The sequence below is a fragment of the Pelophylax lessonae genome, assembly GCF_965119305.1.
Source record: "Pelophylax lessonae genome assembly, chromosome: 2".
NCBI classification, from domain to species: domain Eukaryota; kingdom Metazoa; phylum Chordata; class Amphibia; order Anura; family Ranidae; genus Pelophylax; species Pelophylax lessonae.
In genome coordinates this window covers 404,596,231-404,612,457 of record NC_138769.1, presented here as the reverse complement: position 1 = coordinate 404,612,457, position 16,227 = coordinate 404,596,231, and the positions used below count along the sequence as shown (strand labels likewise).

General features: G+C 37.2%; 1 protein-coding gene across 1 annotated transcript in view; it reads left to right on the top strand.

The window, feature by feature from the left end:
• Window positions 1-16,227, top strand: part of LOC309548130 (autism susceptibility gene 2 protein homolog) — a gene marked incomplete at its 3' end in the record, with an annotated part of 1,398,280 nt that overhangs the window by 434,621 nt on the left and 947,432 nt on the right. The window contains exon 2 of the mRNA XM_082248095.1: window positions 5,838-6,047. Coding sequence (XP_082104221.1) covers window positions 5,838-6,047 — 210 coding nt within the window. The remainder of the gene's footprint in view (window positions 1-5,837; window positions 6,048-16,227) is intronic.

The following is a 16,227-nucleotide window of genomic DNA, read 5'->3' as shown; positions in this document are numbered from 1 at the left end:
TTTAGAAACTTGTCTGACACTGATGCAACAATGGGACATGGCCATGCAATAATTCATTTCACAGATGGTAGTTATTATTCATGCTCTATAATGAAAGTTCTGGTCATAAGATCTGTAGCTATAAAACACAAGGGTTAGATTTACTAAAGGCAAATAAACTGTGCAGTTGCTCTATAACTTTGTAAATGAAAGGAAGCTCTGCTGATTTCTACCATCCAATCATGTGCAAACAAAAATGCTGTTTTTTCATTTTCTTTAATGCAATTATGTATTATTTGCAAAGCAAAGCTTTACCTCATGTACTAAGCTATGGAGCAACTGCACTTGCAGTGCACAGTTTATTTCCCTTTAGTAAGTCAACCCCAAGGTATTTTGATTGTAACTTTACTCCAATGTTAATGAAGAACATCTTGTAAATATTTTAGAATTTCAGTCCATGAAACCTAGATACAGAAAAGGTGACAATATGCAGTATATCCTTTTTTTAATTAACATGATTTCATTTACATAGAAAATCTCTAAAATTCCTGTGCTTTCAGGCTGCACAAAATGAGAACAATCAAATAGCCATTCAAGGATCAAAGGTTATACTTTCTTTGGAAAGTAATATAGTTCTGTAATGTAAAGACATACAGTACATAAATAGGACATAAGGTCCCCATAAAATCCTTTCTTTAAGTAGCATTCAAAATGCAAAGTCTTTCAAATTTTTGTATGACAGGAGGGCATTATAAAATCATATAGATGAAAATTACACTGTGATAACACAACTACGAAAGATGTATTCTAACATTTTATGGGTCCAGAGAGTGTTATAAATTTATAAACAGGAACCTGTTTTTAAACATTCATATAAAAATAATAATGATGGAGACATTTCCCTTATCCCCAGATCAGATGAAGGACTACTTTGCTTGTTGTTGCCAACCCTGTTGATCTGACCTGACAGCCTCTTTCAAATCATGTTCCCAAATCTGCCTTCTGCCCAGAACTATAATGTCTAATGAATTCAGCCATGTATGCTCCAAGCATCACTGCTGACTAATTTTCAAGGTCCAGCCAACTCAGGCTATCAGCATAATATTGCTTAGTGTACACTACCATCAAGAATATCTGTGTAAAGAATTTTGACACTAAAAGAACCCCAGAGATTGTGAATTGTGGACTTACATTCTAGCAATTGTTCTCATTTAAACATTTAAGCATTTTTGTGTATGTGTCATTGTTTTTCTTTAAGCATTTAAGAATGTTGGTATATTTGTAATTTTTTTGTACATAAGTACAAGATTAGACACTGAAGTGATAAAATAGCTTTTTTTTTTCATTAGCCTGCATTCTTGGTTGCAACAATGCAAATCGGTGTGGCTGTTCAGAACTGCTATTTTCTATTTTTGTGGGTTGTTTTTATGATACAATGTTAAGGCTATGACTACAATAAATATGTAGTTTAAGCTGGACCTGGGGCAAATATAAAAAACACCAATTACAATTATGTTTTCATTAAAAAAAGTAAATGTATTTATATGTAAACAAATGTGCAGCGTTAATATGTGATGTGTAATAAAAATAACACAATGCTATTCTAGACAAATATGCAATATATCAAAACAAATCTTGCAATTGTGCTGTGAACAACAACCAAAGTGATGACTAAAATAAAATCAATAGTCCATAGTGTTCTTGATCCAAAACAATGGAATAATTCTTCTGTGGTATATAGAGTGTGCTAAAACACTCACCAGATACAGAAAAAAGAAGGCACAATAACTATCAGTACACCTCGGGTGAAGTGGCTAACAGTACTTCTCAAATGAAGAAAGCAATGCTTGCAATGTGCTCCCCTCCACCGTTTCAATGCACTCGCCAGAGATCAAATGTGTAAATGCCTTGCATCCAATTCAGTTGGGAGCTGGTGCAACAGCTAGTAAGGCCACTCACACTTTCGCTGTGTCATTTACACTGTTTCTCCTTGAGGTTTCTCTAAGCTAATGTATTTATACAATTACCTAGAGTAAATATAACATTTGGTTTCGTCTCCTTTGCTTCCAGAGAGGGAGCTTGGGATAGACTGCATAACCAACTAGAACAGATGCTTTTCAGTGACAAAGAAACAACCAATGACCTTTACTCTCATGTGCTTTACATGGTATTATTTCAGACATTCTAAAGCCTTGCCCCATACTTATTTGGTTTATTTACTGTTTGACTGTCCCACATCTCTTTGTTGATGTTTATACATTGTGATCTTTGCGTGCAGTGCCTACCCTACTATTCCTTCTCTAGTCTGCTTTCTTTTGCTCAGTCTTTTGTCTTCTCTTTTTTTGCCTGTAGCGCTACCCCCAAAAGAGCTGTTTTAATTAATTTGTTGTTTCCCAAGATTAATGTAGATGTAGCCAGGCACACAGGAACCGTCCATACCATCTTGCTCAATAAACAGCCTAGTATGTCTTTTTTTTTTATTTATTGCTAAATAAACTTGGAGAGGGTGTAGGGTACTATGGGATACTCTGTAAATACTACAGAAGAACAAAAGGACACACTTCACTAAGCTATGCTTCTCTGTACAGTCTTTATACCGGTAACAACCGGTAACAAAATAAGGTAGCCAGGCTGGATCCCTGCAGGAGTTGCCTCAGTCAGAATCACCTCTGGCACTCTCACCCACAGAATATCAGCACTCAGTCACTAGGTCCTGAGGCTTAGGTCTGTACTCACAATGTCAAAGGATAACTGGATGCCTCCTTCCAGTATACATCGAATATTTTTCACCGAGGGAGAGGTTAATGCTCACAATAGATAAATCCAACAAAAAGCTGGCAACTCAGTGCTTCTTCTTAAAAGAGCCTTTAATAAAGCACAATAGCAAATACAATGTCCAATGGCGTTTTGGCCTCAGCCTTCCTCATAGCATGCTTTGAGGCTCTTTTAAGAAGAAGCACCAAGTTGCCGGCTTTTTGTTGGATTTATCTACAGTGGGCTGGTTGGCCTGAGCACTGGTACTCTGTCTTAACATAAGAACAGCTACTGTATGTATCCTTCAGCATCCCCCCCCCATCTATGCTACAGGTAGGACCTTGATGAACATCAGCTTGAATAAGTAGAACTGCTGGGGGGGGTGTATCCCCCCACCCAGACAGGTGGACCCCCTCCAACAAGGAGAACCTGCTGTTCTTAAGCTCAGACTATTTATATGCATCTATAGCCACCTGCTGGACACACTACCCCCGGGATTGGCTGAAGAACAAAAAATATTTAGGCTGCTGATTTGACTTTCAATTCCACTGTGTTCTGCATATATTTAGAATGGAAGAGGAAACAATCAAACCTGCAGTATGTGAGATCCAGAACAGCCAAAAAGCAACTAATAGCTGCTCCAAAGATTATAGAGTAGCCAAAAATAACTAGATTTACCTAAAATCCTAGCAACCTGTCTAGGCGGGTGCTATATATTCATCTACTTGACTTTCCCATTGGTTATGTCTACTTTCTCTCCTTCCTGATTAAACCATACTTGTAATCTCTTCTACACATTTTTACCTGGGTTTGACTTTGGCTGCTGATTTCACATCCCAATGAAAAACCTGGTTTTGCACTCAGGTCTCTAAAACTGAATTCTAATCATATAAATGAAACGTTGAGCAGTTTTACAACTCCCTGACCATCCATTTAAAGTCTAAAATACAACTAGTGGAGGCTGTTCACATGTCACGGTCCTAATGTTTACCATAGTGGTTGCCGCAAATTTAATGTGGCATTTTGAGTTGACAGGTACTACCTCATGTCAGACTCAGCCAATCAAGTCAACGGGGCTGCATGGGAATAACTCATATTTGCACTGCATTAGCTCCTTTGTAAATTGCCATTAAGCAAAAATAAAAACAAAATAAAAACACCAGACATTAAAGAGCTGGCAGGATCACCTCCTGAATTCCTGACAGTGGCTGCTTAGTCACAGAAAAGCAAAGTAATCTACCACTTTGCTGATGCTTCAATCATAGGTTGCTGACAAAAAAGATGACCCACCTGTGTTGTTTAACTGTGGAAGAAAAAAAATCAAGTGAAATCTGGCTGCATGATCTGGGAGGACCCTGTAAATTATAAGACATGATGTACAGAAATACAAATCCATTGGCAGTTAAAAGGAATGCAAACTCTTTGGTAGTTGGTTAGTACAATATATATATAAGCCTCAGTATTGCTTGTAAATATGGTTTCCATACTATCAGTAGGGATATGATGTGCGATTTGGGTTATTTTCACAGGATCTCGGCTACTGAATTATTTGAGTTTACATTTTTTTTGTTTTCACTTCATATGAATTGATTTTTTTTCGGAGTTAATTGTCTTAGTCATGTGGTTCTCTGAGTAAAAAAAAGAAAAAAGAAAAAGAAAAGGCACTGGAACAACTACAAGAAAAAAAAAAAAAAAAAGGAGGAGAGCAGTAGTTTGTAGGGGTTACATAACAGCAAGATATATGAAGTGGAAGGATGGTATTACTTACAGTAGATCTGTTGAGTTTGTGATAACTATAGGCTAATGGTCTACACAGCCTCAGTTATATGCTTGTAGAGAATATAACAATGGAAGATGGTCGCTTTTTTGATCAGAGGGTCCAGTACTAGGTCCACTTGGAGGACATTAGGATGGTGAAGTATAGTCACCTAGGTGTAGCCTATTTTGAAGAGGTGCCTGTGAATGGAATGCGTTCGCGAACAGTTATCGGATGAGGGTTGTCGAAATGTAGATTATTCAGTAATGCATTTTTTGACAAGTATCTTTATTAGATACACAATGTAAAACAGGCTTTCATCCCAGCCATATACAGGCAAGCTTTTGCCACTGACAGCTCTGCACCCAACTGGAAAGATAACTTGTGTTAGACCGTGAAAAGACTTGTTTTCACAAAATACGTTATTAATGTTAATAAAAGCTTTTCGTCATTATGACAACCCATAATCTGCCCATCTGCACTGTCACCAACGCATTCCATCCATAGGTACCTCTGCAAAATATACATTTGTGCTTTTTCCACTTACATGGACTTTTGAGGTAAATGGTTATACACGGACGGATAATGGCTGGCCACGTGACTATACATGCTTCCTTTGACTTTAGCATTTATTCATTGTAATTACAATCTACGAATGCATGTTAACTTGAGAAAGGGTGGTGTTGTAGTGTGCTGTGCATGTGCATTGTGGTACAATTTAAAATGAATGGCGCTCCAAATCACTGCATATAGTTCTGTGCATTGCATCAATGTATGGTAAAATGTGTATGTTACCACAACTCATTGGACTAAAAAGGCCCTAAAATGAAAAGTGTTTTAAGGACAGCTTTACACATATGCACTCTGGTAATGTGCATTAAAGCAAGGCACGGTAGTGGATGATTTGTGCTGCGGTGCAAACTAATGCACCTGTGTTGCAGCATACCTATAACACACATCTGTAAATGTGTTGCTTTAGGTTTCTGGCACAGCCAAGGATGCAGTCTACAGGGCTTGTGTTGGGCACCAGGGGTATATACAGTAACCCATCCAAGACATCTTGGCACATTATATTTCCTTTTTTAATTTTCATATTCTTTTGGGTGCAGCTTTTTAAATTACAGTGTTCTGAATTTACAAACCATAAGGTTTCTCTCTCATTTATAACTATCAATGGTTAGTGCATTTAAAACATATTTTCCTTTCAATGTTTGAGCTTATGGGCTTTTCCTTGAAAATCGCATCTTGTTTCATCAATGCCATGAAATCATTAATTGACTTAAAAGCAGAACTTTTTTCAAAATCTATAACAGCGTCTCATGCCACATTTTGTATGGTCTCTTTGTAGAAAGATGGTGCCTTGATGCCAGATGAGCGAGAACCCAAGCAGCAGCAGACTCCTCTCAACAAAAAGAAAAGGGAGATTTTAAGCAATGGACTGTCTTTTAAACTGCAAAAGAACAACAAGTATGACCACCACTATGGCTCAGACAGGGAAAATGACCGTAACCTCTGCCAAAAGCTAGGAAAGAAAAGGTTTCAGAAGAGGCTCAATCAGGTAAGATGCATTTCTTTTTTCTATTTGAGCTGTTTACCGCTGAACAGCATGTCACAATAACACCAACCTATGACCTGGTTTATTCACCTGTGGCAAAGAAAGGGTTTTCATGATTAGCTTAGTGCTGGTTTATTAGCCTCGGACTGAGACACAGCTGTCTATATAACATGCAGTGACGTTATGCAGTTGGCCTCTGAAAATCAGCTCTATAAAGTCTATCAATTCAGTAGGTATTAGAGGCTTGCTGGAGAGGTCACTTGTTCCCCTCATGAATGATACTATTAACTTTTAGACACTTATGTCAGACTCAACCCATCAGGGGCTCATTTCCTAAATCATTTCATTGACTAAACTGCCCAAGGGCTACTGGAGTGTAAAAATATTCTTCTTCTCACATAATTATTCCACTGTTATTTTTATATGATACATTTTATGATAATGTGATATTAAGTGTTCTGTGTTTTACTGGGAGCTGTAGATATAGATTATAATCATTGTTTAAAATGAACTTAATCAGAGGTGAAAATAGGCTTATTGAAACAACATCTATATGTTTATATTATACCTCAGTATAAACCTACTACATGACCATGATGTTACTATTATTATTACATATAACTTTGTTTAATTAGAAAATTTATACAGCACTATTGGTACTCCAATTAGGTGTCAAATTTTTAAAATAAAACCTCTCTTTTTTACTTTTTTTTTATGGTGATGATGGTATCAGCAGACAGAAAGTAGGGAGTATGTTTTACAAGAAACTATCAGTGCATCAGACACCAGTAAAAAAAAAAAAGGTGATTTGGGTTTAGGCTTTCCTACTCTATTAAAAAAGCAATATTTTTATTGGCTGCACTGCAGTTAGGATTTTCCCCATCATCCATTCTGGTTGAACCATGGTCACTGGAAGCGAGTGTAAATCTCTCTAACAGTCCCAGATAGCTGCATAAACCAGATAGGGGTTCTAATTATTCTATACTCTATACAAAACTAAACATTTTTGGTTGGACATATATAGAGTGATAATATTGTTTAACTTTGACACATTATTGGATTTCAAATAGCACTGTATTAATTTTATGGTTAAGCAAAGCTCCATATGCTTGTTTGTTTACCATAGTTATCATTGGATTAATGATGGGCAGAGGAAATTCTTTAAGACTATTTATGAATCTCTTTTACTCATTTAATCTTTTTGGTTTATAACATTTTCCATTAGTCTGTTATATAAATAACTTTAAGCCCATGTTCACATTGGTGCGATTTGACATGCGATTTGAAGTTGCATGTCAAATCGGAGCCATATGCTGGCAATAGCAGCGTCCGAATTGGTGCAACGCTGACTTTGCGGCGCAGCACCAATTCCCAAAAGTAGTTTCTTTACTAGTTTTGGTGATTTGGGGGGCTGATTTCCAAAGATATCTGTGCAGGAACCCACACAGATGTCTCTCAAATTGCCCCCAAAGTTGCACTGAAATTCTGTCTTGAAATCGTGCGAGTTCAGTTCAACTCGTATGATTTCAAAAAGACCTCATTGTGAACCTGGACTTAAATGCTAGCCACAGTGAACATAAAGCATAATCAGTCATATTTACAATCAATATAAATATGTATAGATTATGCCTTAATAAACTCGCAATTAGAAGTATAGTCTCATCAAATATTTCCAAACATTAGCTTTGTGCAAAGTGCTAATATTTTTCAGAGACAAAGATTGCAGGTATTTGGATGAGGTATGCTTTCTTTTGCCTTTGTGAATGTCTACTGGCTAGTACAGTATTTCCGTTAACAGTATTGTAAAGATGTTACTTTTGTAGCCCATGGACCAATGGACCATCCTTTTTATCCCACCCACAGGCCGATGCCCCAACCTTTCCTGCTCATTTACCATGCATACTTTTCAAGGTAGTTATTTACTTTGGTAATGAAATTTTATTTGAGACCCTGAATGATTAAAAAAGCTTGGGTATTCATATCACAACAGTTCACCTGTCAGTAGAATATTTGTTTTTGGTGGGTTGACCAATTAACTGAGAATTAGTAAAGAATGCAGTATGTGCTTTATACTTGGTATGCTATTTGCTTTGTTGGAAAATTCTAAATGTTTTCTAATGTCAAGTCAACTAATATACCTTGCATTTCAAGTCAAAATATGACACCAGTATACAAAAGGCTTTCAATATGCATACAACTTATTTAAATATCATTGACATTTAGGTCTGTTAGTTGGTTAGATTTACCTTGGGACCAAACTTGTGCAGAGCTGCTGTCATTGCCACAGCTGGAGATTGTGAGGATTCACTTTACAAGGAAACAGAAGTTGATAGAACTTTGAAAATAAAGTTGTTAGCTGGCTTACTTGTAGACGTGGAACTTCTCACTGGCAGTTTACAATGATTTACTCTGTGAGTGTTTATTTTATTACATGCTTAAGCTGAACTCTAGCTTTATGTTCACCTTAGCATGGTTGCACAAGCTTTTCTCACATGCTCTTTTCACAGTGTGCATTAGAAGTTGCAATAAGTCAGAGAGAGCCTGCATCATTTCCTTGTCAGAGAACATTCAGCATCATCTAGTTCTTTCCTCAATAGTCTTATTGTTTCGAGCCTAAACCTTTTTATTCTTTGGATTTCAGTTTCCAATCATGGAATTTTAGCATTAGTAATGAGTCAATTGATCTGACTGGTTTTGAGTAAATAAGGATTCAGTGAATCTTGTTCAAAATTTGCCATACCCATACCTAAAGGTAAAGCCCATTAAAGTCTATGGGGGTACGGAGGGGGGGGCGGTTAAATCTTTTTATTAAATTATGGGAAAAAAAAAGGGAAAATAAAACTTGGGAAGCTGGACAATGCCATAATGCACAAATAACAGTGCAAAGAATACTGTACATCAGGAAGATTATTTTTTTACATAGCTTTGGGGGCAATGTTAAACATTGACAATCCTTTAAATAATATGCTTTGGGGATGCTATAAAGCTGTAAGTGGTGTACAATTTTAACAGACTACGTACACTGACAGCTCACATTTGTAGTGAAATTGGCATTTTTTTTAAATTAGCTTGGCTTACATACAGCAGCAACACCTCAATCTGATTAATTTCATATGGAAAAAAGTCTTTTTTTCAGACAGCATTAGCAGCGACACACGTTTTTTCATCAAACGATAATAGACCTGCTTTGACCGGCAGATACAAATTGGCAAGATGTTTGCTAAGGCTGTCTCTATTCTCACTAATGCAAAACTTCTGGCCAATTTCTATCAAGTGCTTATTAAAAATTAAGAGACCACAGCTGATCTTAGGGCATTCTTCTTTAGAGAGATTTGGCCAAAATGTGCTAAAGAAAAGGAGTTTAGGCAGGTGTCTTAAGATACTGCAGATTATTAGGGATGAGCTTTGGGTTTAGTTCAAACCTAGGTTCAGACTGAACTTTGGCTGTTAGAGCATTCAGATAATCACCTGTTGCCCATTCAGCCCCCTGTTTGGCTGGAACCAAAAGTCATAGATGGGGTATTTCTACTGCTTCTATATATGACAGCTTCACAGTGTCATTGGTTTCCATGGAAATTGCAGGTGCTTGCACCCATTATGTCACTGGAAACCACTGACGTGACCAGGAATCTACGCTAGCTAAGCAAAGGGGTAGGGCTAGCAGTGACATAATTGCCAAAATATGGCTGCTGGCTCCTGGTCAAAAGGAATTTAAAAATATATTTGTGCATTTGTGCATGTTCCCCCCACCTCCATTCTGTCAAACCCTGCTTAAACTGAACCCAAGACAGTTTGTCTTATGTCTCTAGATTACAAAACATGGTAAAATCGGCCAGCAGCAGGAATTTATCATCAGAAAAAGAGTACAGTCAGTTGATTTACTACAATACTTAAGATACTGCAAATAACACAATATTGTAAAACAATCTAGGATTCTCCTACAAGAGTTAACCAAAAGCCCCTATATTAGCTCTTCAAAGCCTGCTAGCTAAAGTTCAAGGGTCATTCCGTGCAATATGGTTTTAAAAACATCTCCTGGTCAAATATGTACATTAATTCTTCAGGAGCATGAATATAAGACCCTCTCTTTCTGCACATGTGCACAGCCGCAGTGCCTAACTGGCTGATTAGGTGTTCAAAATGACCACAGATCGACCTTTCTTAACCGCTTTACCACTGGTCACTGTGCTGCTACTGCAGCACAGTGGGTCGTTATCGTCTGGCGACGTAGGTCTACGTCACCAGACTTTCCGCTCTCTCGGCGGCTCGCGCGCGCCGCTGGAGGCTCGCTCCCACTGTTTTCAGTTACAGCGGGAGTCAGGCCAGGGGAGGAGCGGTGGCGATCGCCGCCGCTCTTCCCCGATCATCGGGGAATCTAGTTTGGAGATCCGCCCGCCTGTGTAAACAGAGCGGGCGGATCTCCTAAGTGACAGGCAGGGTCAGATTTCAGGGTTCAGCATAGCTGAACCCTGGATCTGTCCCTGTGTCACACAGTCACCTCCCCCCCCCCACACGTTAGTAAGCACCAGGCATACATTAACCCCTCCCTCTCCAATAAAATGAACCCCTTCCCTGCCAGTGTCATTTTTACAGTAACAGTGCATATATATAGCACTGATTATTGCAGTAATGTCACTGGTACCCCCAAAAGTGTCAGAAATGTCAGTCAAGGGTCCGATATGTCCGCCGCAAAGTCGCAGTCCCGCAAAAAAAATCGCAGATCGCCGCCATTACGCGTTAAAAAAAAAACACCAAAAATGACATAAATCTTTCCCTTAGTTAGTAAACGCAATAACTTTTGCGCAAACCAATCAAAATACGCTTATTGTGAATTTTTTTACCAAACATGGGTTGCAGAAAACAAATTGGCCAAAAATGTAAAAAAAAAAATTGGTTTTTACATCTTTTTTGGGGGGAATTTCATATAAAAAAATGTTAAAAATATTGTTATTTTTTCAAAATAAACGCTCTTTTTTTGTTTATAGCACAAAAAGTAAAAATTGCATAGGTGATCAAATACCACCAAAAGAAAGCTCTGTTTGTGGGAAAAAAAGGACATAAATTTAGTTTGGGTACAGCGTCGCATGACCGCGCAATTGTTAGTTAAAGTTGCACAACGCCGAATCGTAAAAAGTGGCCCAGACGTAAGACAGCAAAATGCTCTAGTAGTAAAGTGGTTAATAAGTAAAAATTCACTTTCAAAAGTGATCAGTTTCTACTTCTTTAGTAAATCAACCTCTTTAACTTACAGTAGGGCAACTGAAAACCTCACATGTTGCCATACCGTACCATATTTAAAATTCTAATTATCTGTGTGTATTAGAGAAGCCTCTGATAACCGCACCTACTTTTAAAGATAGAGATGATACTTTGAGGATTTTTGATTCTAGTTTTTTTTTTTACCAGTACCCTTTTCAAAGTTAATCTGGTTTGTTTTACAATTTAGTAAAAAGCAGAAAAATTATTCCCTGAAGCTTTACAATAATTGCATAATTCAATATATAAAAAGTAAATTAGATACTTTTTAGATAAAATATATTCCTTGGTAGTTTTTATTCAAATCTTCTTGGCATTTGAACAGGTAGCGTAATGTATTCATCAGCTTAACCTAAAGCTCTGACACCTCTTAGATCTGCAAGCTCTCATGAGTGTGCTAATTAAAGCTTATACTTTTGTAGCAATATGAACATGTCCCAACCCTTCATTTTCATTTCAGCTGTTAACAAATATATTTATTAAATGTCTGAAAACTGTAGAAAAGCCAGCAATTAAGAGCTACAATGTATACTAGCATTTGGAAGTTATTAAAAGGAGCGTTTTAAAGTAAATGAGCTATATGGCTTGATTCTCCAATAAAATGCAATTAGTGGAATTAACTTTTGCAGAAAAGTTATGTTAAAAAAAATTGCTTCATTGTTTAACAATAATTATGGTCTTGAATAGCTGATGTTTTAATGTTGAATAGATTTTTGACTAATAAGATAAAGAGCCTTTTGGTCAGGTTAGTGAAATACATAAATTGCTTTATCATTACTGATTATTTTTCATTTATTTTTATTTTTGTTATGCAAGCTTTTTCTCTAAACTTGTGTACACATAAACAGCATAGTAGCCATTATATGACAGTATTTGCTTTGTGGAACAGCCGCTGTTTTCTGTAGCTTTCTCCTCCCTGTAGCACTGTCTGTTTAGTAAAGGGGATATAAACTAGACCACGCTCTTATAAATACAAGTGATATCAAATAAACAAAAAGTAAATAATATACAGTCCAAATAAAGTGTTCAGCGCAAATAATGCATTTAAACGTAAAAAAAAAAAAGCTGACACCCAGGAAAGTAGTGCTCTTCCTCTTTTCCCAGTAAAAGCACACTGCACTCACCAGAAATATATGACCTCTTTTCTCAAAGAAGGTCAAAACTCACTTAAAGTATAACCAATAGGTGCTCCCATACGCAGCTGTTAGGTTTTCAGTCGGCTGATGGTTGGTTGGTGACCCCTGATGATGTCAGACGTTGCTGACAAAACACATTGGGCAGGACTTCCAGGACATGTCACTTCCAGTCGTTGGAGCACAGGTGGAGCACAAACAGGCGATATCAGTTTCCATTTCTATGTTGATACATGTCTGATTATTTTTACATTGATTTTTATATATATATAGATATATATCTATATATATATATATATTTTTTTTTTTTTTAAACTGGATTTTACTACATTTGTAAGAGGGTTCTCTACCTTTTCCCTTTCCAAGTGAGGTCTTTACAGAGTCTCTTAAAGTTGCAGGAGTACTGTCAAGTATATGGTGAGATCCAGTTGTCCTTGTGTACAGGATACTATCAGCTGACTGTAAACCGTACAGCTGAATATCGGAGCAGCCATTGCTTACTTTAAGTGAGTTCTGACCTTCTTTGAGAAAAGAGGTCATATATTTCTGGTGAGTGTGCTGTGCTTCTACTGAGAAAAGAGGAAGAGCACTACTTTCCTTGATGTCACTTTTTTTTATCACATTTGGGTGCATTCATTTGCACTGAGCACTTTATTTGGACTATATATTATGGACTTTTTGCACAATTGTCTATTGCTTATTTGATATTACTTGTATTTATAAGATCACAATCTAGTTTTCATCCCTTTTACATCTTTGACTGATTTAAGCTGGAAGATGTGCAGCTATTTGTTTTATATTTATGTGATCCAGCCTGCTCAAGGGTTAGAAATATTTAAAGTGTATCTAATCCCACAACTTTTTTTTTCATAGAGCAGTGAGGGGTTTTAACATCTGTCAGAATGTTATTGCTGCTTGAGTCCCTGTTATTAATATTTATTTTCTCACTGTTCTTCACAGTTTAGGGACTTAAATTTGGAACTACAAAGTTTTCCTTGTGTAATGACACTGTATGCACCACTTGACACCTATTATTGTCAGCTACATCTAGTTGCCATAATGCAGTAATTTTATGATTGAGGTATTTAAGGAAAGTGGTTAGCACTTGTGCCTAGCAGCACTAGGGACATTGGTTTAAATACCAACCACAACACTACCTGCCTGAAGTTTGAATGTTCTCCCTGTGTCTGTGTTGGATTCCTCTGAGTACTCTGGTTTCCTTCTACACTCCAAAAACATGCTGAAAGGTTAATTGGCTCCTGTCCAATTTGTCCCTGATATGTGTACGTATAAATGTGAATTAGGTAACTTTGATTTTAAGCTCCTTGAGGGCAGAGACTAATGCAAATGCATAATATACTATATAGGACAGCTCTGAAATTCTCACATAATAAAAAGGTGAATATTTCCACCTTTTGAACAGATATAAAAACACTTCCAATTGCGTATTTTACAGATCAAAAGGGAAAGGGAGCAAATAAGAGAATCTCATTGTTAGGGTTTACTTAAACTTTAAACACGAAAACTTCAGTAATTGTTTTTTTTAGCTTTGTCTCAATCAGACATGTATTTATTCTTCTACTTAAATTCTAGTGCTTCCTGAATTCTAGCAACACTTCTTTTGTAGTGGTTGTTTGGTAATGCAACACTTTTTCTTGTATGGAGTGCATTTGTGTTAATTATAGGTTATTCTCAGTTCTGTTTTCAGATACTTGCTGATTTCACCATAGCACTACTGTTTATTGTGTCATTTTTGGCATGTACTTACTGTGTATATAATATTTGTATTGCAATACATATGTATGATGGACAGTTTCATATCCTTTTACCATGTTTTCAGTTCGAAATGTGGTTAGGAGCTTATTGTTCCTTCCACAAAGCAGTTTCCCTTTTCCTACTTATTGTGAAAGGAGAAAACAAACATTTGATTTCACTGAAGTCTCTGATTGGCTACTGCAATGCTTTCAGAATCAAAATTAGAAATTGACATAGCTCAGTTTACTGATGTGGATTTCATGCTTGAGTTGTAAAGTCCCTAGGGATATGTTGTCTTCCCACAATTTTGTTGGCACTATTAGCTAAGAGATAATTCCACTCAAGGCTTTTTTTTTTAATTGTGATTACAGTACCTGTTATCAAATCTGGATTTTTTTTATCCAGAGCTATAAATTACTCTATACATGGAATATAGCTATGTCTGTGTACATAATTCGGAAAGCATTCCACAGACACAGCCACTGTGTGCGCTCTTGCTGCATCATACCTGCAAAGAGATTGATGTAGCCAGTCTCTGGGTGGAGACCAAACCTGATTTAAGCCAGCCCAAGTCTGCAGTCTCATGCTTGTGATATTGCATGTGTAACACATGCTCCAATCTCTTTGTTTGTCTGCCCTGCTCTGTTTATTGGATTCCCTCGTTGACAACCTCGGACTATTCTCTGTACTCTGCCTGCTTTTTGACAATGGATTTGACCATGACTATTCTGAACCATGTCTGTCTTGTATCTGGTCTGTTTTTTAACCACTCTTCCTGTCTGCCAACTGCAGTTACCTGTTTGCTGTGCTCAGTTTGGACCTGCCCCAGCGTGGTAGCTAGGCACAATAGCATTGTGTAGAATTCCTGGGGGCAACCGAGTACCAGTAGGCCTACTTGCCTTATAGGAAAGAGGGCTTCTATAGGTGAAGAACACAGAAGCCAGCTATACTGTTTTACCACCTGGGGGATTTCTAATAAAATTTGGAGTTCATAGTCAACAATTTTCTTACCTTACAATATCTAATCTTCTGGAAAAGTAAAGTTGTATTCTCAGCCATCATTAAGGCTACATTTACACCTGAGCGTAGCGTTTTCGCGTGTTTTTACCGCGATTTTTACTGCGATTTTTGCCGCGATTTACAGGCATTTTTACAGGCGTTTTTTGTTCAGGCATTTTTAGATTGAATAGAGACCAATGGAAAACGCCTGTAATCTGCCCAAAAAGAAGCTCATGTACTTTTTTGAGCTTTGGGCGTTTTGCTCACAGCGCCAAAACACTCAGATGTGAACAGGGGCCATTGAAATGAATGGGATTTGTCTTGTTGGGCATTTTGAGAGCTGATCCTAGAGCAGAAAAACTCCCCAAAAACGCCCCAAAACGCCTACATGTGAACGGAGCCTAACACTTGATCATTTATAAGCGTGTTTGTCTACAAACCTGCAGAATCTTGTTATTTATTGTTTTTTTTTTTTTTTTTTTGGTAGCATATTCAGGCATTTTTTGCCCCCAAAACACTTAAATGGATACACCTGTAAACATGGGACAAAAAAAAAACAAAACAAAAAAAACCCCTTCTCTCCTTCTATAGAACTGATATCTTCCCTTGTCCAACACAGGATCAAATACCTAAAGCTTGATATACCTGCAAAAAAAAAAAAAAAAAAAACAACAATTGAACAAAGCTTGTAAAACACCTAAAAAAACCCTTCAAAATTATTAGAAATACACTTTGCTCAGGTGTGAATGCAGGCTAATATTGTGGGACTTCTGTTTATTGAAGAGGATTCATCTATCTAGCTATCTATATATCAACCATGGAGACAAGATGGAATGAGCTAAGGTCAACATTCAAAGGCAAGTTGACAGATGGGACTGATTGTCTTTAGCTGTGAGGTCCTAGAAAGATCTGACAGGAGCAGTGACAAGGGATTTATAATGTGCTATTTACAGTTTGGGCTCACAGTATTTCATTGATGCTGGAGTGCTTTTTAACAGCTGCTTTCATTACTGTTTTTCAGGAGCTGCTAATTGAAATAG